General features: G+C 43.7%; 1 protein-coding gene across 1 annotated transcript in view; it reads left to right on the top strand.

The window, feature by feature from the left end:
• Positions 1-25,591, top strand: part of abcc1 (ATP binding cassette subfamily C member 1 (ABCC1 blood group)) — a gene marked incomplete at its 3' end in the record, with an annotated part of 263,456 nt that overhangs the window by 220,457 nt on the left and 17,408 nt on the right. The window contains exons 27-30 of the mRNA XM_084326017.1: positions 5,787-5,933; positions 7,912-8,070; positions 15,415-15,581; positions 23,285-23,479. Coding sequence (XP_084182143.1) covers positions 5,787-5,933; positions 7,912-8,070; positions 15,415-15,581; positions 23,285-23,479 — 668 coding nt within the window. The remainder of the gene's footprint in view (positions 1-5,786; positions 5,934-7,911; positions 8,071-15,414; positions 15,582-23,284; positions 23,480-25,591) is intronic.

Raw genomic sequence — 25,591 nt, 5'->3', positions numbered from 1 at the left:
GAAATCGTTTCATTTTGAATTACCGGCCGTCTGTGAATGTAGTCATTTTGAGAAGAGGACATCCAGAGCTTTCAATAAGCGTTGGAATTTTTCAAAACTACACTTCCCAAAGGCTTCTAGCTTTCTGGAAGCAAATGACTTCCTGATTATAATTTTTTATTTTTCTTATTACTGGTGATTATATACCACAAAAATGTATGTTATTGGCATATATTGGAGCGCAGTTAGTTTGTCTCCCCTATTTTGAGCATTTAGCAACCATCCGAAATCAGTTTCAAAATGGCGGAGTTCTTGCAAGAATAAAAAACCTACTGTACGTAGATTTCTTTAGCTGTTCTTATGCATGCCTGGTGATACTAAATCCAAATTGAACTCTGCCATTTGAAAGAGAATATTTGGCCCAATCCATAAATGTGCAAATTGGCTATAATAAAGTAATTTATAGGCCTGCTATTCTATATTCTATAATAATATTTCAAATTGCATTGGTCCGGATGGCAGAATTCAGTACTGTATCTACAAAACCTTCTGTTTAATCATCTTTCCTTTATTCATTTCCTTAGATCTTTTGTACACATGATCTCAAGAAGGTACTGAACGAGATCAGTCGCAGTTTCTTATTTCTGGTCATTTTCTAGCATGGTGTTATTCACTGTCAAAGATGCAAAGAAAAATCATAATTCATATTCTCCTTTGTTTCATCACAATTTAAGCAAGCCTAGTAACATACACAATATTTCTGATACTGGGAATACATTCCCTGAGATCCATAGATGTCCCTAGATACCAAGAACATGCAAATTGACCTTGTAGAAGTGGAGCAATATTCCATTTACTTAGGCAGGGCTCTACGCTAACCTTTTTCCCAAGGAGCACATGTGCTCCTAAATGAAAAAATGTAGGAGCACACAAAGAAATTTAGGAGCACCCAGAAATATTTAGGAGCAGAGTGAAAATATGTCAAGTAACAGAGTTTATTTACATTTTTTTTAAATAAATGTATATTTGTACTGTGCGTGCATGTGCAAATGGGAACGGGACACACATCTGTGCAATAGCACATACCACCAAAGTCACTGGCCCACTGTGTGTGTGTATCTGCGTGTGCAAACGGGAATGGGACACAGACATTTGAACTATTAAGTTATTAATGCCTACTGTGGCAAAGTTGTAGCCAACAACTAGGCCTAATAAGAAAGGCAGTGACATTGAAAAAAAAGGAGACACTGGCATTACCACCAGGGCCCTCAGTAGAGGGGACTGTAAGGTGCCCTTTCGGTATACTACCTTTGCTAAAACTGTGTTCTCTGTTAAAGGTGGTAACTACTGGAATAGCCTACCAGTTGTTCACAGGTCTCCCTAAGAAAACCACAGAGAGGCTTCAGCTAATCCAAAACTCTGCAGCCCGACTGCTAACTAGAACCAAAAGGAGAGAGCACATTCTTAGCTGCTTTACACTGGCTTCCTGTAACATTTAGAATTGACTTTAAGGTCCTTCTCCTTACATACAAAGCTCTAAATGGACAGGGACCTAGCTACATCGCCAACACTCTAATAAATTACACACCAGCAAGAACACTGCGATCATCAGCTGCTGGACTACTAGAGGCTCCCAGAAGCAGTCAAAAGAGGATCGGTAATGCAGCCTTTATCAACTATGCCCCAAAACTATGGAACAAACTACCCCAAAACATCAGGGAAGCCAACTCGCTAGACATCTTTAAAAGACAGCTTAAAACCTATCTCTTTGCTCAGGCATTTCACTGATAGATAGCTGCTACCACCTAGTGGCAAGAGGAAACATCAGGGATATCCTGACACAACTTGTATTTACCTGCACTATTCTTACCCTGCCTACTCTTATACACTGCCTATCAGTTATACTTATACACTGCCTGTCGGTTATTGCACTTTTTACTTCTTACTGATGACTATTTTTAAACTGAATCATTTTAAACTATTTTTATTATTTGCTAGATCCAAATGTGAAACACTGTGATTATTTGTATTACTGAATAGAGAGCCTATTAGGATGCTAGATCCTAATGTGAAACACTGTGATTTACCATACCTTGCTATGCTCGCTCATGCCTGTATTTTTTATGTCCGTTCTAATTTTTTGACTATTTTTAAACTGAATCATTTTAAACTATTTTTACTATTTGTGTTACTGAAAACTGTAAGCGGAGAGCCTATTGGGATGCTAGATCCTAATGTGAAACACTGTGATTTGCCATACCTTGCTACCTGTCTATCTTTTTATGCCCGCTTATGCCTGTATTCTTTACTGTTGTGAAGCACTTTGAACTGCAACCTCTGTATGAAAAGTGCTATACAAATAAAGTTATTATTATTATTATTATTATTATTATTATTATTATTATTATTATTATTATTATTATTATTATTATTATTATTATTATTATTATTATATTGTTTCATCATGAATGCATGAAAGGGGGGGGGTCGTTTCTGATGCTTTGATTGCCAGTAACGACATTAGTTGTGAACACTACACACACTGATCAGCTGGATCGGTATGAAAACACTGTACGATCAAGCTGAAATTTATGTCAGATAGTCCTTACCTTTGGTTGGGCGTATTCCAATTGTCTGATCGCGTTTTCCAGTATTGGTGTCTATCTGGTCGTGGACATAAATTTGGCACAACTTATGGATCGAGTGTGCCAGATGCGTTTCGAAGTGGTCGGATGAAGCGATTTACTCGGCTCCGTCTAAATTTAGCGCACGGAGGGATTTGAGTGTAACACAGAGTCTGGAACAGGGTTTACTGCACTCTCGATACTGCCACCTGGCAGGATCTGGCCGGTACTGCACCCTCGGGGTCCCAGTATGCCTTTTAATGGCAACATACAGGTCCGTGACATTGAATAGAATATTAAAATCGGAAAAAAAGGAAAACGGACCAAATAACGTAAACGTATATGTGACCGCGACCAGTGCTTTAGCCCACATGTCTATATTTTCATTTTCCAGATTTTTCCAGATTGTGAAAGTACAGAATGTAAGCTTTCAAATGATGTGTCATACTTTGAAATCTGAGAATGTTTTGAATATCATATATTCATTTAAATCTTGTAAAGCAGTCTGTTGTCTAGATTACTCAAGGGGAGAAAATGCCTCTTAAAGATGTTCACATTTCAGCTAGTTTGGGGGGGGGGGGGGGGCGTGGACAACTACCCTCACCTGAATGCGTCCATTGTTAACGTTAATGACTCTCTCTGTGTGAATGCCTTTACCTGGCTCAGTGAATCTGAATCCCAACGCGCAGCTCTATTCAGATGCTAAAATGTACCCAGCCCCCACCTCTCCTCTGTGGAGAGAGGACAAACTGTTTCAAACCAGCCTTTTTTAAACACAGAATTCTTACAATTAGAGTTATTATATCTGTTCGCTGTTATACTAAATATGTTCTTCAACTCTCGAACTGTATTTATATAAAAAAAAAAACACAATTTTTTTTTTTTTTTTTTTTTTTTTTTTTTGTATTGTGTCTGTCTGTCATTTCACCCTGGCGACTTGTAGGCATCATCACCAGACTGGGTCACATATATACGTGGTTGGCGTTCAACGGTTGTCAAGCAAACACGTATATAAACGTTGTTGGCGCAGAAAGTGTTAACACATTCCTGGCCAATCATGTATATATACGTTATTGGGAGCCAGCGCTTGACGGCCAATCACGTATATATACGTTTTTAAACTAGTTTTTGCTTTTATTCCATTTTAATATCCTACTCAATGTCACAGAGCTGTATTTTGGCTGTAACAGGCATATTGGGACTCCAAAAGTGCAGTACCGGCCAGATCCTGGTATTGGTGCTGTCTCGAGAATGCAGTTTCCCCTGTTGCAGACCTGGTGTAACTTTTTTTCGGTCCGGGCGGACTTTTCTGTTACCCTGAAGCTATGGCTTCACCAGATCGCATGAAATACCTTTTTTATGCCGAATTCATTATGCTGTAAAGGAATATGGCATCAGCCAATGGACTATATGATCTAGCAGATGGCGATCAAATAACTGGGAAATTCTTTTTGCAATCCAACCGGCCACAGGTAAGAGCGATTTGACGTCAATTTCAGCCTGATCGGGCCTTGTTCTCATAGCCATTCACCTGATCTGCCTATGTTGTTGTAATAACAAATGCCGTTATTGGTAATCAATAATCAGAAACGACTTCCCCCGCCCCCCCCCTTTCATGCATTCATGGTGGAACATGATACCGATCCTAATGCATTTTGATTTTTAACTCTAGCTTGTGTAGGGCCGAAACGCCATCGATTTAACGTTATTAGCTTAGCGCCCTATAACTAGCCTTGCAGGAATTATCCCAGACCATTCCGATATAATGCTCATATTCACAACGCTATAAAATGGGAACGTATTGATGAAAAAATTATTTCTTTTTGGCATATTGAAGGGAAGGTTTATACTGTCAATTGACAATGACAATGGACATATAGCAATAATATAAAATATAGATTTAGCTCTACAAACAACGTGATGCACAGTGAAAAGTTGTAATGAAAAGCTGGCGTCCTAGAGTGGGGCCCGTCTAATCTAATGGCCGTGAATGTGTTAAGAGGTACAAGTCAAGAAGAAACATCACAATAAATCAAGAACAAAAACACCATGAAGTCCAAAATTTTTTTTATAAATGAATGCAACACTCCACACATACCCCATGTAAAGGTAAGGAAAAACTCACTAAAACCTAGCAATAGGAAAAAATGCACCACAGGCAATGTGGAGGAGAGAAACCTTAGAAGGGCTGTTCAATCTTGGATGTCGGATGGCGCTCTTGAACCGTTGGAGAGTTGAGAGGGGCTCAACAGTACATCTCATGTCTCCGGGGGAGAAATATGATTTCGATCACAGATTTTTGAAATATTGATATCAAAGACGTGGTCCAGCGTCTTTGGCAGAATGAGCATGGCGGGGAAAGACGTGGTCCAGCGTTTTTGGCGATTAATAACGTTTTACCCTGAGGGCTGATTTACAATAAAGTTCTATAACAGAAAATTAGGCTACTTACATTCTTGATGCTAGAACTCTAGCTGTAGTTTACATAGCTTGCATAAAACTGTCTCGCTGTTCCACAAGTTAATCAAAATCCGAAGTATTTCCAACCGGGGCTTGAGATGCTCAGACAGAGTGCAAACCACTGTCTTCTGGTTGTTGTTGTTGTTCATTATTACTTGATTATTTAATTTTTACACGTTCAGCTCAATGGTGTCACGTGTCTCCTATCTGTCAAGCAGCGCATTCAGACCGACGCCCACCGGGGTCTGTTTTTTTCACAATATTTTTTTTTCTCTTTTAACAAGTCGATTATTAATTTGAATATAGAATATCCATTGACAGCCCTACTTAACAGTAACTGCATCACCCCTGAGTGGAACATGGAAAGCCAAACTTTCCCCCACTGTACCGAAAACCTGTACCGAACCGTGACTTCAAAACCGAGGTACGTACCGAACCGTGGTGTTTGTGTTACACCCCTAATATACAGGATTCCCTGGAGGGAGGTGTTTGAAATGTATATACAGGGTTCCCGCAGGGTCTTAAAGTCTTATAAAGTCTTACATTTAATAATCTGAATTTTAGGCTTTACAAAGTCTTAAAAGGGTCTTAAATATAGATTTGATCACAAAAAAAGGGTCTTAAATATGATTTTGATGGGTCTTAAAATGTAATGGATTGGGAAGTTACTTGTATGTTGTGTAGTAAGGAGAGCGTGTTGCATTATGTCCTCTGGTCCATCAGGCAGAGTGGAGCCACGGGCCGTGCCCCCTGCCTGCCGGCTGGCCCACCGTCGGTCACATCGAGATCAGAGGGTTCGGCCTGCGCTACCGGGAGGACCAGGAGCTGGCCGTCCGCAACATCACCGTCACCATCCAGGGAGGGGAGAAGGTGAGTTCCTCTGGTGCTCATTTCATTCATTCCTTTATTTGGAAGGGACAGCATGTATTAACTCATTGGACGCCAGACCCGAGTAAAGTCGGGTTAACTCGCAGACACTTGAGCGCCAAACCCGAGAAAAGTCGGGTTTTCATCGTTATTTCTTTTATTCGATATTTCCATTCATTATCCATTCAGGGAGCCTGGTGTTATCATAGGGAATGAGTCTGAGATCGCAAAAGTGCAATACCGGCCGCATCCTACCAGGCGGCGGTATCGAGCACCCTTTGGAACCTTGTGTCTTGGGCTGTCCGTCAATTACAGTATATGGGTCCGGGTCGACGATTTTTCTCCGGGCAAGACGAGCGGTTATACCGCTCGGATTGAGAAGAATCAAATACTCCCGATGCATTTTGTCTGGTGGATTATGTTGGCGACACGATGAACATCAATACTTGAAATGGCGATGAGATAATTGGAATATTCTTTTTGGGGTACATCCTAGTCAAGGTAAGGGCTATATGGTATCAATCTTGCGTTGATCCAAGAATGTCTTCATTGCGATCCGAGCGTATGTGTGTAACGTTAGTGCAGAATGTATTCCGTTGGTGACGATCAAAGCATCAAAAAACAACCCCCCCCCCCCACCCCCACCCTTTCATGCATTCATGATGGAACATAATACCTATCATATGCATTTGATTTTTTTATTGTAGAGTGTGTAGGGACAAAACGCCAATGCATTTAGTATAATACACGTTGTGGGCTATTACCAGCCTCCCAGGAATTACCCTAGACCGCTCTAAAACCATACTTATATTCACCACAGTATAAAACGGGAACGTATGGATGAAAAAAAAATCTTTTTCACATATTGAACGATAGATACTCGATGTCAAATGGGCCATAGTATTGTATCCATAGCTATAATATAGAATATAGTTATAGCCCTGCAAACACCGCCACGTATTCCTATACTTTAAAAACGCTGGGCTTTTAACCACACATCACGCATATTGCTCCGGCGCTGATTGAGTTAATGGACAATACATAAATAATAGGGATGCTCGATATTGGCTTTTTTACCGATACCGATATACCGATATTGTCCAACTCTTAATTTCCGATACCGATATCAACCGATACCGATATATGCAGGGTTTCCCCCCCCCCCCCCCCCCCCAAAAATGGTATCATTTCAGCTAATTAACATTACATATCTCTTGTTGTGGAATTAACACATTATGCATACTTTTGACAATAAATAAAATCAGAATTTGTTCTTACTTGCTTGCCTGGGTAAATAAAGGTTATAGAAATGTAAAAAAAAAAACATTACCGATATTTTCCGATATCACATTTTAATGCCGTTATCGGCCGATAATATCGGACATCCCTAATAAATAATGCTGTAAATACACAGGATTTAGCAAGGGATGCACATTTTCATCCTCAGTCCCCAAACAGAAAACTAATTAAATACAAAAACAGAGCAATATAAAAACATGTTAAAACAAAAGAACAATAATTTACAGATACATGGCTACAAAGCTAAAAGTACCCAGACCATAAAGGTCCTATATATTTACATGTGTGTGTCTCCATGTTTGTATGTCCTGTACACACGCCTGCCTTGTTTACATGTGTGTGTCTCCATGTTTGTATGTCCTGTACACACGCCTGCCTTGTTTACATGTGTGTGTCTCCATGTTTGTATGTCCTGTACACACGCCTGCCTTGTTTACATGTGTGTGTCTCCATGTTTGTATGTCCTGTACACACGCCTGCCTTGTTTACATGTGTGTGTCTCCATGTTTGTATGTCCTGTACACACGCCTGCCTTGTTTACATGTGTGTGTCTCCATGTTTGTATGTCCTGTACACACGCCTGCCTTGTTTACATGTGTGTGTCTCCATGTTTGTATGTCCTGTACACACGCCTGCCTTGTTTACATGTGAGCGTCTGTGTGCTCCTTGGCGCCCCCACCAGGTGGGGATCGTGGGGCGCACCGGGGCGGGGAAGTCCTCGCTGACGCTGGGGCTGTTCCGGATCATCGAGGCGGCCGAGGGACACATCCTCATCGACGGGGTGGACATCTCCCAGCTGGGCCTCCACGAGCTGCGCTCCCGCATCACCATCATCCCTCAGGTTGGGCTCCCGAACGCCAGGCTTCAGACCCGATAGGGATGGTTCTGATTCAGACCCGATAGGGCTGGTTCTGATAGAGTTTCAGACCGATAGGGCTGGTTCTGATTCAGACCTGATAGGGCTGGTTCTGATAGTTTCATACCGATAGGGCTGGTTCTGATAGAGTTTCAGACCTGATAGGGCTGGTTCTGATAGAGTTTCAGACCTGATAGGCCTGGTTCTGATAGAGTTTCAGACCTGATAGGGCTGGTTCTGATAGAGTTTCAGACCTGATAGGGCTGGTTCTGATAGTTTCAGACCTGATAGGGCTGGTTCTGATAGAGTTTCAGACCCGATAGGCCTGGTTCTGATAGTTTCAGACCCGATAGGGCTGGTTCTGATAGAGTTTCAGACCTGATAGGGCTGGTTCTGATAGTTTCAGACCCGATAGGGCTGGTTCTGATAGTTTCAGACCTGATAGGGCTGGTTCTGATCGTTTCAGACCCGATAGGGCTGGTTCTGATATAGTTTCAGACCCGATAGGGCTGGTTCTGATAGTTTCAGACCTGATAGGGCTGGTTCTGATAGTTTCAGACCTGATAGGGCTGGTTCTGATAGAGTTTCAGACCCGATAGGGCTGGTTCTGATAGAGTTTCAGACCCGATAGGACTGGTTCTGATAGAGTTTCAGACCCGATAGGGCTGGTTCTGATAGTTTCAGACCCGATAGGGCTGGTTCTGATAGTTTCAGACCTGATAGGGCTGGTTCTGATAGTTTCAGACCCGATAGGGCTGGTTCTGATAGTGTTTCAGACCCGATAGGGCTGGTTCTGATAGTTTCAGACCTGATATGGCTGGTTCTGATCGAGTTTCACACCCGATAGGGCTGGTTCTGATCGAGTTTCAGACCTGATAGGGCTGGTTCTGATAGAGTTGCAGACCCGATATGGCTGGTTCTGATAGAGTTGCAGACCCCATATGGCTGGTTCTGATAGAGTTTCAGACCCGATAGGGCTGGTTCTGATAGAGTTTCAGACCTGATAGGGCTGGTTCTGATAGAGTTTCAGACCTGATAGGCTGGTTCTGATAGAGTTTCAGACCCGATAGGGCTGTTTCTGATAGAGTTTCAGACCCGATAGGGCTGGTTCTGATAGAGTTTCAGACCGATAGGGCTGGTTCTGATAGAGTTTCAGACCCGATAGGGCTGGTTCTGATAGAGTTTCAGACCCAATAGGGCTGGTTCTGATAGAGTTTCAGACCTGATAGGGCTGGTTCTGATAGAGTTTCAGACCCGATAGGGCTGGTTCTGATAGTTTCAGACCCGATAGGGCTGGTTCTGAGAGTTTCAGACCCGATAGGGCTGGTTCTGATAGAGTTTCAGACCCGATAGGGCTGGTTCTGATAAGAGTTTCAGACCTGATAGGGCTGGTTCTGATAGAGTTTCAGACCTGATAGGGCTGGTTCTGATAGAGTTTCAGACCCGATAGGGCTGGTTCTGATAAGAGTTTCAGACCTGATAGGGCTGGTTCTGATAGTTTCAGACCCGATAGGGCTGGTTCTGATCGTTTCAGACCTGATAGGGCTGGTTCTGATAGAGTTTCAGACCGATAGAGTTTCAGACCCGATGGGGCTGGTTCTGGTAGTTTCAGACCTGATAGAGTTTCAGACCCGATAGGGCTGGTTCTGATAGAGTTTCAGACCTGATAGAGTTTCAGACCTGATAGGGCTGGTTCTGATAAGAGTTTCAGACCTGATAGGGCTGGTTCTGATAGAGTTTCAGACCTGATAGGGCTGGTTCTGATAGTTTCAGACCCGATAGGGCTGGTTCTGATAGAGTTTCAGACCCGATAGGGCTGGTTCTGATAGTTTCAGACCTGATAGGGCTGGTTCTGATAGAGTTTCAGACCCGATAGGGCTTGTTCTGATAGAGTTTCAGACCTGATAGGGCTGGTTCTGATAGAGTTTCAGACCTGATAGGGCTTGTTCTGATAGAGTTTCAGACCCGATAGGGCTGGTTCTGATAGAGTTTCAGACCCTATAGGGCTGGTTCTGATAGAGTTTCAGACCTGATAGGGCTGGTTCTGATAGAATTTCAGACCCTATAGGACTGGTTCTGATAGAGTTTCAGACCTGATAGGGCTGGTTCTGATAGAGTTTCAGACCTGATAGGGCTGGTTCTGATAGAGTTTCAGACCTGATAGGGCTGGTTCTGATAGAGTTTCAGACCAATAGGGCTGGTTCTGATAGTTTCAGACCCGATAGGGCTGGTTATGATAGTTTCAGACCTGATAGGGCTGGTTCTGATAGAGTTTCAGACCTGATAGGGCTGGTTCTGATAGAGTTTCAGACCCGATAGGGCTGGTTCTGATAGAGTTTCAGACCGATAGGGCTGGTTCTGATAGTTTCAGACCCGATAGGGCTGGTTCTGATAGTTTCAGACCTGATAGGGCTGGTTCTGATAGAGTTTCAGACCCGATAGGGCTGGTTCTGATAGAGTTTCAGACCCGATAGGGCTGGTTCTGATAGTTTCAGACCCGATAGGCTGGTTCTGATAGAGACGGTTGGTGGAAGGTTGTCGATTCAAATCCCTTTACTTTCCCAACATAAATAAATCATGACAAGAAAACCTTTTGTTATTAGTTAAAAAAATGTAAAATGCGTTTCTCTAATATATTTGTATTTTTCACATTTGGTGAGGAAGTGCAACTCAGTTTCAGGCTCACTGAGGATGCAATGACAGCACAGCCTTTGCTCTCAATCAATCAATCAGATTTATTTATAAAGCACATTTCACATGACGCGTGTCAACCAGTAAAAAAAGTGCTGTACAGAGGGTAGATACACAAGATACATATAGACAACAATCACACTCCGTTTTATGGGAGGGCACACAGGCAAACACATAGAAAAACAGGGCATGAGTCAGTGAACGGGAAAGGCTAGTAGGTAGAAGTGGGTTTTGAGCCTCGATTTGAAGGCATCTATCGAGGGGGCGAGCCTAATGGAGGTGGGGATGCTGTTCCACAGTTCAGGGGCTGCGATAGCAAAGGCACGGCCCCCCCTGAGCTTGAGGTTAGACCTCCGGACTGTCAGGAGCCTCTGATCGGCTGACCTGAGGGACCTGGTGTTGGAATAGGGGGATAGGAGGTCTGAGATGTAGGAGGGGGTGTGACCATTAAGGGCTTTAAAAACAATAGGAGAACCTTAAAATCTATCCTGTAGCGTACTGGGAGCCAATGAAGGGAGGCAAGGACAGGGGTGATGTGGTCTCTCTTGCGGGTTCCGGTCAACAGTCTGGCAGCAGCGTTTTGTACCTGTTGTAAGCGGGACAGGGAAGACTGGTTAATGCCTATATAGAGGGAGTTGCAGTAGTCTAATCTAGATGAAATGAAGGCGTGGATGACTCTCTGAAGGTCTGCAGGGGAGAGAAGGGCTTTGAGTTTGGCAATGGTGCGTAGTTGGAAAAAACATGCCTTTACCACTGAGTTCACTTGTCTGTCAAATTTAAATTGTGGATCAAAAATGACACCTAGGTTCTTGACATACGGCTTGACCAGGGAGGACAGGTTGCCAAGGCTGTTGGTAAGGGTGGTGACAGCGTCTGGGGGACCGAAGAGGATTATTTCGGATTTGTTTTGATTTAGTTGTAGAGAGTTTTGTGCCATCCAACATTTAACATCATCCAGGCAGGATATGAGACTGTTAAGTAGAGACTGGTTGTTGGGTTTCAAGGAAACATAAAGCTGTGTGTCGTCAGCATAACAGTGAAAAGAGATGTTGTGCTTCTGACTGATTGGAACAAGGGGTAGCATGTAAAGGGAGAACAGGATCGGGCCAAGGATGGACCCTTGTGGGACCCCACAAGAGAGGGAGGTTGAGGGGGAGGAGCAGTTGGCGATGTTGACAGCAAAGCTTCTATTTGTGAGATAGGAGGAAAACCATGCTAGTGCAGTGTCACTGACACCAACCCCATGTTGGAGACGATCTAATTAAATGGTATGATCAACAGTGTCGAAAGCTGCACTGAGGTCAAGCAGCATTAAAACAGAGCAGTCACGGTTGTCAGCGGCGAGGAGTAGGTCATTTGACACTTTAAGGAGGGCTGATTCTGTGCTATGGCCAGTCCTGAACCCTGACTGAAATGTCTCCAGGATGCTGTTCTGGTGCATGTAGGGAGACAATTGGCACAGAACAACCTTTTCAAGTATTTTTGACAGAAAAGGAAGCTTGGAAATGGGCCTGTAATTACTGTGCAGGGTGGGGTCAAGGTTTGGTTTTTTCAATAGGGGCTGGACTACTGCATGTTTAAAGCAGGATGGAACAGTACCAGTTGCCAGGGAGCTGTTAATAATGGAGAGGATGCTGGGACCGGTTGTGTGAAAAACCTGTTTCAGGAGAGCAGTGGGAACAGTGTCAAGGGGGCAGGTTGCAGGTTTCATAGAGGAAACTATCTCTGTGAGGGTGAGTAGACTGATGGGCTGAAAGCAGGTCAGTGTAGATGAGCAGACCAGAGGGACAGCTACATTACGTGTGGGGGGTGAGAGGTTCCTTCTGATATCTTCAACTTTGGTGGTGAAAAAATTAGAGAATTCCTCACACTTAGCTGGGGACACGTCCAGGCAGGTGCTGGGGGGGGGGGGCTAATGAGAGAGTTGATGGTAGTGAACAGGGTCCTGGGGTTGTGGGAGTTGTTGATGAGGTCAGAAAAATATGAGATTCTCGCCGCTTTGACCGCTAGCTGGTAGTTAATGCGACTGTCTCTAAGCATTTCAAGTGAAACTTGAAGTTTGTCACGTTTCCACTTCCGCTCTGCCTTCCTATACTCTTTTCTCTGGGCTCTGTGTTATCATTGAGCCAGGGCTGCCCTTTAGGCTTAGGTTTTTTCTGTCTCTCTGCAGGGAGCCAGGTTTTCCTGTGCCTTCCCTTTTCAACAGCGAGGCTGTGCTCACTCAGTCTGTATTTTGTCAAGGTTCTTTTTAGTTGTTGATCAGTCACCATGCTCAAATAATCTGCTATGGTGTACTGTCGATTTAGAGCCAGATAGCACTGCATTTTGCTCTGTGCTTTTGTTTGTGTTTTCCAATAGGTGATGTAGTTTTGTTTTAGCTGTGTAGTAATTTGATTTATTCTGATTGGTGATGTGTTCTGTTCCTGGGGTGTGTTAAGAGAGCAGGTTTGTGGACTCAGCCTCAGGACCAGCTGGTTCCTGATGCTCCTCAGCTCTTGGCACTGCAGGGCTTGATAATGGTACGAGAGGGGGTCACTTTGTTTTAGGTGTGTCCAAAAAATCTTTGCTCTTTTTTGTATTTTTAGTATTAGTGGGTAACGGCCTAATTCTGCCCTGCATGCATTGTTTGTAGTTTTCCTCTGGACATGTAGGAGAATCTTACAGAACTCTGCATGCAGGGTCTCAATGGGGTGTTTGTCCCATTGGGTAAAGTCTTGTTTTGTAAGTGGACCCCACACCTCACTGCCATAGAGTGCAATTGGTTCAATAACACATTCAATACATTTTAACCAGATTCGAATAGGTATTTCTGTTTGTATATTTCTTTTTATGGCATAGAAAGCCCGGCGTGCTTTCCCTCTCAGCTCATTGACTGCTTCCTTAAAATGTCCAGTTGAACTTAGTTGTAGGCCTAAATAGGTGTAATGTGTGCAGTACTCTACATGTTTTGTACCAATTGAGAACTTTGGTAGGACGTCCTGAGATCTGGATCTTTTTTGGAATATCATTATTTTGGTCTTTTTTGGGTTTACTGCCAGGGCCCAGGTCTGACAGTAATGCTCTAGCAGGTCCAGGCTCTGCTGTAGGCCGTCTGCTGTGGGGGACAACACAACCAGGTCATCTGCAAAGAGCAGGCATTTCACTTCCCGATTGTGGAGACTTACACCGGGGGCAGAGGACTTTTCTAGTATATTAGCCAATTCATTTGCAGGTTGCAGCCCTGGCGAACTCCTCGCCCTTGGGTAAAGAATTCTGTTCTTTTTGGGGCGGCTACGTGGCGTAGTGGGCAATGCGCTCGCCACAAAATGCTGGAGACGCTGGGCTCGTCAGTTCGAGCCCAGCGCTCCACATTTGCTTTCAGTTTAGCTGGTCGTCCGTACTAATACACATTGGCCGTATTAGGGGGTGGGAAACTGATGGGTGGGGATCGGGCGTTGTGGACAGCGACTCCTACAGGTCGGTTGGTGCGCCTGCGCAGTAGAATCAGGAAGTGTCGGGGGCAGCGTGAGCCTCCCACGCGTTACTCCTCGCCACTGAGAGATCGAGCTGCGCAGGTGAAAAGATGCAACTGCTGTTACCTCAAGTACCGGAGGGGACTTGTGCTATGTATGACTTAGTCCACATTGCAGCCGGCTTGTGGGAGGCAAGAAACAGCGTCCGTGACAGGGGAGGGTTGAATTGGATGATACGAAATTGGGATGCGAGAAAATATAGAAAATGGGAGAAAAAGTGGATAAAAAAAAAAGAATTCTGTTCTTTTTTTGCCAATTTTTACGCTGCACATATTACCAGAGTACATTGATTTAATAATATCATATGTTTTACCCCCTACACCACTCTCTATAACTTTATAGAACAGTCCTGTATGCCAAATAGAATCAAAAGCCTTTTGGAAGTCAATAAAACAGGCATATATTTTGGTTTTATTTTGGTTTATATGTTTATCAATTAGGGTATGCAGGGTGTAGATATGATCGGCTTTTACTCAAGACATTGTGCTTGGTAAGGACGTTTAAAAGTCTGGTAATCATAATACTACAGAAAGCCTTCCCCAGATTACTGTTCACACAGATGCCTCTGTAGTTATTAGGGTCAAGTTTGTCTCCGCTTTTATAGATTGGGGTTATGAGTCCGTGATTCCAGATGTCAGGAAAATATCCTACACTCGGGACCAAATTGAATAGTTTTAATATAGCCAATTGGAATTTCTTATTCATATTTTTCATCATCTCATTCAAGATGCCATCAGGTCCACAAACCTTTTTAGATTTAAGAGTTTGTAGTTTCTTAAGCAGTTCCTGCTCAATAATTGGGGAGTCTAATGGATTTTGATTGTCTTTAATGGCGAGCTCCAATTTAGTCAATTCATCAAGAATTTGAGATTGTTCTGTGTTTCCATCAATTTGAACAGTGTGGTATAGTGTTTTAAAATGGGTTGTCCATATATCACTGTTCTGTATAGCCAATTCCTGTTTTTGTGGTGGGTTTCTTTCTCTCTCTCTCTCTCTCTCTGTCTCTCTCTCTCTCTCTCTCTCTCCTCTCTCTCTCTCTCTCTCTCTCTCTCTCTCTCTCTGTCTCTCTGTCTCTCTGTCTCTCTGTCTCTTTCTCTCTGTCTCTGATCGGTGTCTCTCTCCCCAGGACCCGGTGCTGTTCTCAGGCTCTCTGAGGATGAACCTTGACCCCTTCGATGGCTACTCTGACGAGGAGGTGTGGAGAGCTCTGGAGCTCGCCCACCTGAAGAGCTTCGTGTCCGGCCTGCCAGACCAGCTCAACCACGAGTGTTCTGAGGGCGGAGAGAACCTCAGGTACCTCAGGAGAGAACCCTGTTATACACCCTGTTATACACCCTGTTATACAGCCTCTATACACCCTGTTATACAGCCTCTATACACCCTGTTATACAGCCTCTATACACCCTGTTATACAGCCTCTATACACCCTGTTATACAGCCTCTATACACCCTGTTATACAGCCTCTATACACCCTGTTATACACCCTGTTATACACCCTGTTATACAGCCTCTATACACCCTGTTATACACCCTGTTATACAGCCTCTATACAGCCTGTTATACAGCCTCTATACACCCTGTTATACAGCCTCTATACACCCTGTTATACACCCTGTTATACAGCCTCTATACACCCTGTTATACAGCATATATACACCCTGTTATACAGCCTATATACACCCTGTTATACACCCTGTTATACAGCCTCTATACACCCTGTTATACAGCCTCTATACACCCTGTTATACAGCATATATACACCCTGTTATACAGCCTCTATACACCCTGTTATACAGCATATATACACCCTGTTATACAGCCTCTATACACCCTGTTATACAGCCTCTATACACCCTGTTATACACCCTGTTATACAGCCTCTATACAGCCTGTTATACACCCTGGTATACACCCTGTTATACAGCCTCTATACACCCTGTTATACACCCTGTTATACAGCCTCTATACAGCCTGTTATACACCCTGTTATACACCATGTTATACAGCCTCTATACACCCTGTTATACAGCCTGTTATACAGCCTGTTATACACCCTGTTATACAGCCTCTATACACCCTGTTATACACCCTGTTATACAGCCTCTATACACCCTGTTATACAGCATCTATACACCCTGTTATACAGCATATATAGACCCTGTTATACAGCCTCTATACACCCTGTTATACAGCCTCTATACACCCTGTTATACAGCCTCTATACACCATGTTATACAGCATCTATACACCCTGTTATACAGCCTCTATACACCCTGTTATACAGCCTCTATACACCCTGTTATACAGCATCTATACACCCTGTTATACAGCCTGTTATACAGCCTCTATACACCCTGTTATACAGCCTCTATACACCCTGTTATACAGCCTCTATACACCCTGTTATACAGCCTATTTACACCCTGTTATACACCCTGTTATACAGCCTCTATACACCCTGTTATACAGCCTGTTATACACCCTGTTATACACCCTGTTATACAGCCTGTTATACAGCCTGTTATACAGCCTCTATACACCCTGTTATACAGCCTATTTACACCCTGTTATACATCCTGTTATACACCCTGTTATACAGCCTCTATACACCCTGTTATACATCCTGTTATACAGCCTGTTATACACCCTGTTATACAGCCTGTTATACAGCCTGTTATACAGCCTCTATACACCCTGTTATACAGCCTCTATACACCCTGTTATACAGCCTCTATACACCCTGTTATACACCCTGTTATACAGCCTGTTATACAGCCTGTTATACAGCCTCTATACACCCTGTTATACAGCCTCTATACACCCTGTTATACAGCCTCTATACAACATGTTATACAGCCTCTATACACCCTGTTATACAGCATCTATACACCCTGTTATACACCCTGTTATACAGCCTGTTATACACCCTGTTATACACCCTGTTATACAGCCTGTTATACAGCCTCTATACACCCTGTTATACACCCTGTTATACAGCCTCTATACACCCTGTTATACAGCCTCTATACACCCTGTTATACAGCCTGTTATACACCCTGTTATACAGCCTATATACACCCTGTTATACACCCTGTTATACACCCTGTTATACAGCCTCTATACAGCCTGTTATACAGCCTCTATACACCCTGTTATACAGCCTCTATACACCCTGTTATACACCCTGTTATACACCCTGTTATACAGCCTCTATACAGCCTGTTATACAGCCTCTATACACCCTGTTATACAGCCTCTATACACCCTGTTATACAGCCTCTATACACCCTGTTATACAGCCTGTTATACACCCTGTTATACAGCCTCTATACACCCTGTTATACAGCCTCTATACACCCTGTTATACACCCTGTTATACAGCCTTTATACACCCTGTTATACAGCCTCTATACACCATGTTATACAGCCTGTTATACAGCCTCTATACACCCTGTTATACAGCCTGTTATACACCCTGTTATACAGCCTCTATACACCCTGTTATACACCCTGTTATACACCCTGTTATACAGCCTCTATACAGCCTGTTATACAGCCTATATACACCCTGTTATACAGCCTCTATACACCCTGTTATACACCCTGTTATACAGCCTGTTATACACCCTGTTATACAGCATCTATACACCCTGTTATACACCCTGTTATACAGCCTCTATACACCCTGTTATACAGCCTGTTATACACCCTGTTATACAGCCTCTATACACCCTGTTATACACCCTGTTATACACCCTGTTATACAGCCTCTATACAGCCTGTTATACACCCTGTTATACAGCCTCTATACACCCTGTTATACACCCTGTTATACAGCCTCTATACAGCCTGTTATACACCCTGTTATACAGCCTGTTATACAGCCTGTTATACACCCTGTTATACAGCCTCTATACACCCTGTTATACAGCCTCTATACACCCTGTTATACACCCTGTTATACAGCCTCTATACACCCTGTTATACAGCCTCTATACAGCCTGTTATACACCCTGTTATACAGCCTCTATACACCCTGTTATACAGCCTCTATACACCCTGTTATACAGCCTCTATACACCCTGTTATACAGCCTGTTATACAGCCTCTATACACCCTGTTATACAGCCTCTATACACCCTGTTATACAGCATCTATACACCCTGTTATACAGCCTCTATACACCCTGTTATACAGCCTATATACACCCTGTTATACAGCCTATATACACCCTGTTATACAGCCTCTATACACCCTGTTATACAGCCTGTTATACACCCTGTTATACAGCCTATATACACCCTGTTATACAGCCTCTATACACCCTGTTATACAGCATCTATACACCCTGTTATACAGCCTGTTATACACCCTGTTATACAGCCTCTATACACCCTGTTATACAGCCTCTATACACCCTGTTATACAGCCTCTATACACCCTGTTATACAGCTTATATACTCCCTGTTATACACCCTGTTATACAGCCTCTATACACCCTGTTATACATCCTGTTATACAGCCTGTTATACACCCTGTTATACAGCCTCTATACACCCTGTTATACAGTCTCTATACACCCTGTTATACAGCCTCTATACACCCTGTTATACAGCCTCTATACACCCTGTTATACACCCTTTTATACACCCTGTTATACACCATGTTATACAGCCTCTATACACCCTGTTATACAGCCTATATACACCCTGTTATACACCCTGTTATACAGCCTCTATACACCCTGTTATACAGCCTGTTATACAGCCTCTATACACCCTGTTATACAGCCTGTTATACAGCCTCTATACACCCTGTTATACAGCCTCTATACACCCTGTTATACAGCCTCTATACACCCTGTTATACAGCCTCTATACACCCTGTTATACAGCCTCTATACACCCTGTTATACAGCCTCTATACACCCTGTTATACACCCTGTTATACAGCCTCTATACACCCTGTTATACAGCCTGTTATACAGCCTCTATACACCCTGTTATACAGCCTCTATACACCCTGTTATACAGCCTCTATACACCCTGTTATACAGCCTGTTATACAGCCTCTATACACCCTGCTATACAGCCTGTTATACAGCCTCTATACACCCTGTTATACAGCCTCTATACACCCTGTTATACAGCCTCTATACACCCTGTTATACAGCATGTTATACAGCCTCTATACACCATGTTATACACCCTGTTATACAGCCTCTATACACCCTGTTATACAGCCTCTATACACCCTGTTATACAGCCTCTATACACCCTGTTATACAGCATCTATACACCCTGTTATACACCCTGTTATACAGCCTCTATACACCCTGTTATACAGCCTCTATACACCCTGTTATACAGCCTCTATACACCCTGTTATACACCCTGTTATACAGCCTCTATACACCCTGTTATACACCCTGTTATACACCCTGTTATACAGCCTGTTATACACCCTGTTATACAGCCTGTTATACAGCCTATATACACCCTGTTATACAGCCTCTATACACCCTGTTATACACCCTGTTATACAGCCTATATACACCCTGTTATACAGCCTCTATACACCCTGTTATACAGCCTGTTATACAGCCTCTATACACCCTGTTATACAGCCTCTATACACCGTTATACACCCTGTTATACAGCCTGTTATACAGCCTCTATACACCCTGTTATACAGCCTCTATACACCGTTATACACCCTGTTATACAGCCTCTATACACCCTGTTATACAGCCTCTATACACCCTGTTATACAGCCTCTATACACCGTTATACACCCTGTTATACACCCTGTTATACAGCCTCTATACACCCTGTTATACACCCTGTTATACAGCCTCTATACACCCTGTTATACAGCATCTATACACCCTGTTATACACCCTGTTATACAGCCTCTATACACCCTGTTATACACCCTGTTATACACCCTGTTATACAGCCTCTATACACCCTGTTATACACCCTGTTATACAGCCTCTATACACGCTGTTATACACCCTGTTATACAGCCTGTTATACAGCCTCTATACACCCTGTTATACAGCCTCTATACACCCTGTTATACAGCCTCTATACACCCTGTTATACACCCTGTTATACAGCCTATATACACCCTGTTATACAGCCTCTATACACCCTGTTATACAGCCTCTATACACCCTTTTATACAGCCTCTATACACCATGTTATACACCCTGTTATACAGCCTATATACACCCTGTTATACACCCTGTTATACAGCCTCTATACAGCCTGTTGTACAGCCTCTATACACCCTGTTATACAGCCTGTTATACACCCTGTTATACACCCTGTTATACAGCCTCTATACACCCTGTTATACAGCATCTATACACCCTGTTATACACCCTGTTATACAGCCTCTATACACCCTGTTATACAGCCTCTATACACCCTGTTATACACCATGTTATACACCCTGTTATACAGCCTCTATACACCCTGTTATACAGCCTGTTATACAGCCTCTATACACCCTGTTATACAGCCTGTTATACACCCTGTTATACACCCTGTTATACAGCCTCTATACACCCTGTTATACAGCATCTATACACCCTGTTATACACCCTGTTATACAGCCTCTATACACCCTGTTATACACCCTGTTATACAGCCTCTATACACCCTGTTATACAGCCTCTATACACCCTGTTATACACCCTGTTATACAGCCTCTATACACCCTGTTATACACCCTGTTATACAGCCTCTATACACCCTGTTATACAGCCTCTATACACCCTGTTATACACCCTGTTATACAGCCTCTATACACCCTGTTATACAGCCTGTTATACACCCTGTTATACACCCTGTTATACAGCCTCTATACACCCTGTTATACACCCTCTATACACCCTGTTATACACCCTGTTATACACCCTCTATACACCCTGTTATACAGACTCTATATACCCTGTTATACAGCCTCTATACACCCTGTTATACACCCTGTTATACAGCCTGTTATACAGCCTCTATACACCCTGTTATACACCCTGTTATACAGCCTCTATACACCCTGTTATACAGCCTCTATACACCCTGTTATACACCCTGTTATACAGCCTCTATACACCCTGTTATACAGCCTCTATACACCCTGTTATACAGCCTGTTATACACCCTGTTATACACCCTGTTATACACCCTGTTATAGGGCTGGGCGATAAAACGATAACGATAACTATCGCGATAAATTATTTCCTCGAAATAAACATGAAACGTGGTCGCAAAGTTTCGATATATCGATTTCCAAGCTTGGCTCCGTTCAGCCTCGGCTCAGCACACTCACTAACAACAACCAACGTTACGTGATGACGTGACGACGTGACGTGCATACGCACAACAGCTAACAACCAATCAGTGAAGGAGATGGCCGAGAGCGAACGAGATCCGGAAGGAGACCCAGAGGTACTAGGACTCACTCAACAACAAGGCTTGCTAGGCTAATTAGCTTGCACGGCGTTGTTTTATATATTTACGTGCCGAGTATGTGTGTGTTTTGAATTCTGAGGCCACGTTTAAGTAGTGTGGGGTATACAGTGGACGTCGTTTCAATATATTGTGGCGGAAGAGAGTATTTTAGTGTAATATTTAGCACATTGTCATGGAATACACCACTTATAAACAACAGGCTGGCTAGGCTAATTAGCTTGCACGGCCTTGTTTTATATATTTACGTGCCGAGTATGTGTGTGTTTTGAATTCTGAGGCCACGTTTAAGTAGTGTGGGGTATACAGTGGACGTCGTTTCAATATATTGTGGCGGAAGAGAGTTTTAGTGTCATATTTATTGTCATGAGATACTCCGCTTGTCGGCTACTGCTAACGTGCGCGGACTGATGACGACATCAACTCGACTTGAGATATTCGCAGCAGCATAAGAAGTTAATTAAACTTGACAGACATTATATCGACGATAATTATCGATATCGAATTATATGAAAATAATTTTATAATTTTATTGCGATAACGTTGTTGGTCATATCGCCCAGCCCTACCCTGTTATACAGCCTCTATACACCCTGTTATACACCCTGTTATACAGCCTCTATACACCCTGTTATACAGCCTCTATACACCCTGTTATACACCCTGTTATACAGCATATATACAGCCTCTATACACCCTGTTATACAGCCTCTATACACCCTGTTATACAGCCTCTATACACCCTGTTATACAGCCTCTATACACCCTGTTATACAGCCTCTATACACCCTGTTATACAGCTTCTATACACCCTGTTATACAGCATATATACACCCTGTTATACACCCTGTTATACAGCCTCTATACACCCTGTTATACAGCCTCTATACACCCTGTTATACAGCATCTATACACCCTGTTATACAGCCTCTATACACCCTGTTATACACCCTGTTATACAGCCTCTATACACCCTGTTATACAGCCTGTTATACACCCTGTTATACAGCCTCTATACACCCTGTTATACAGCCTCTATACACCCTGTTATACAGCCTCTATACACCCTGTTATACAGCCTCTATACACCCTGTTATACAGCCTCTATACACCCTGTTATACACCCTGTTATACAGCCTCTATACACCCTGTTATACAGCCTGTTATACACCCTGTTATACAGCCTCTATACACCCTGTTATACACCCTGTTATACAGCCTCTATACACCCTGTTATACAGCCTGTTATACACCCTGTTATACAGCCTCTATACACCCTGTTATACAGCCTCTATACACCCTGTTATACAGCCTGTTATACACCCTGTTATACAGCCTCTATACACCCTGTTATACAGCCTGTTATACAGCCTGTTATACACCCTGTTATACAGCCTCTATACACCCTGTTATACACCCTGTTATACAGCCTCTATACACCCATATAACTGTCCTCGCCGTGTGTGTGTGTGTGCGTGTGCGTGTGCGTGTGCGTGTGCGTGTGTGTGTGTGTGCAGCCTGGGTCAGCGCCAGCTGGTGTGTCTGGCCCGAGCGCTCCTGAGGAAGAGCAGGATCCTGGTTCTGGACGAGGCCACGGCTGCTGTGGACATGGAGACCGACACCCTGATCCAGGAGACCATCCGCACGCAGTTCAACGACTGTACTGTCCTGACCATCGCCCACCGCCTCAACACCATCATGGACTACGACAGGTACCTGTCTCCTCTCCTATATCTCACCTGTCTCCTCTCTCCTATATCTCACCTGTCTCCTCTCTCCTATATCTCACCTGTCTCCTCTCCTATATCTCACCTGTCTCCTCTCTCCTATATCTCACCTGTCTCCTCTCTCCTATATCTCACCTGTCTCCTCTCTCCTATATCTCACCTGTCTCCTCTCCTATATCTCACCTGTCTCCTCTCTCCTATATCTCTCCTGTCTCCTCTCTCCTATATCTCACCTGTCTCCTCTCCTATATCTCACCTGTCTCCTCTCCTATATCTCACCTGTCTCCTCTCCTATATCTCACCTGTCTCCTCTCTCCTATATCTCTCCTGTCTCCTCTCTCCTATATCTCTCCTGTCTCCTCTCTCCTATATCTCTCCTGTCTCCTCTCTCCTATATCTCACCTGTCTCCTCTCTCCTATATCTCACCTGTCTCCTCTCTCCTATATCTCACCTGTCTCCTCTCTCCTATATCTCACCTGTCTCCTCTCTCCTATATCTCACCTGTCTCCTCTCTCCTATATCTCACCTGTCTCCTCTCTCCTATATCTCACCTGTCTCCTCTCTCCTATATCTCACCTGTCTCCTCTCTCCTATATCTCTCCTGTCTCCTCTCCTATATCTCACCTGTCTCCTCTCTCCTATATCTCTCCTGTCTCCTCTCTCCTATATCTCACCTGTCTCCTCTCTCCTATATCTCTCCTGTCTCCTCTCTCCTATATCTCACCTGTCTCCTCTCTCCTATATCTCACCTGTCTCCTCTCTCCTATATCTCACCTGTCTCCTCTCTCCTATATCTCACCTGTCTCCTCTCTCCTATATCTCACCTGTCTCCTCTCTCCTATATCTCACCTGTCTCCTCTCTCCTATATCTCACCTGTCTCCTCTCTCCTATATCTCTCCTGTCTCCTCTCCTATATCTCACCTGTCTCCTCTCTCCTATATCTCACCTGTCTCCTCTCCTATATCTCACCTGTCTCCTCTCTCCTATATCTCACCTGTCTCCTCTCTCCTATATCTCACCTGTCTCCTCTCTCCTATATCTCACCTGTCTCCTCTCTCCTATATCTCACCTGTCTCCTCTCCTATATCTCACCTGTCTCCTCTCTCCTATATCTCACCTGTCTCCTCTCTCCTATATCTCACCTGTCTCCTCTCCTATATCTCACCTGTCTCCTCTCTCCTATATCTCTCCTGTCTCCTCTCTCCTATATCTCTCCTGTCTCCTCTCTCCTATATCTCTCCTGTCTCCTCTCCTATATCTCACCTGTCTCCTCTCTCCTATATCTCTCCTGTCTCCTCTCTCCTATATCTCTCCTGTCTCCTCTCTCCTATATCTCACCTGTCTCCTCTCTCCTATATCTCACCTGTCTCCTCTCTCCTATATCTCTCCTGTCTCCTCTCCTATATCTCTCCTGTCTCCTCTCTCCTATATCTCTCCTGTCTCCTCTCCTATATCTCACCTGTCTCCTCTCTCCTATATCTCACCTGTCTCCTCTCTCCTATATCTCACCTGTCTCCTCTCTCCTATATCTCTCCTGTCTCCTCTCTCCTATATCTCCTGTCTCCTCTCTCCTATATCTCACCTGTCTCCTCTCTCCTATATCTCACCTGTCTCCTCTCTCCTATATCTCACCTGTCTCCTCTCCTATATCTCACCTGTCTCCTCTCTCCTATATCTCACCTGTCTCCTCTCTCCTATATCTCTCCTGTCTCCTCTCTCCTATATCTCCTGTCTCCTCTCTCCTATATCTCACCTGTCTCCTCTCTCCTATATCTCACCTGTCTCCTCTCTCCTATATCTCACCTGTCTCCTCTCTCCTATATCTCTCCTGTCTCCTCTCTCCTATATCTCACCTGTCTCCTCTCCTATATCTCACCTGTCTCCTCTCTCCTATATCTCACCTGTCTCCTCTCTCCTATATCTCACCTGTCTCCTCTCTCCTATATCTCACCTGTCTCCTCTCTCCTATATCTCACCTGTCTCCTCTCTCCTATATCTCACCTGTCTCCTCTCTCCTATATCTCACCTGTCTCCTCTCTCCTATATCTCACCTGTCTCCTCTCTCCTATATCTCACCTGTCTCCTCTCTCCTATA

This window comes from Notolepis coatsorum (genome assembly GCF_963971535.1).
Source record: "Notolepis coatsorum genome assembly, chromosome: 12".
NCBI lineage: Eukaryota > Metazoa > Chordata > Actinopteri > Aulopiformes > Paralepididae > Notolepis > Notolepis coatsorum.
The sequence above is the reverse complement of the archived record's forward strand: the minus strand, read 5'-3'. Positions and strand labels throughout refer to the sequence as shown.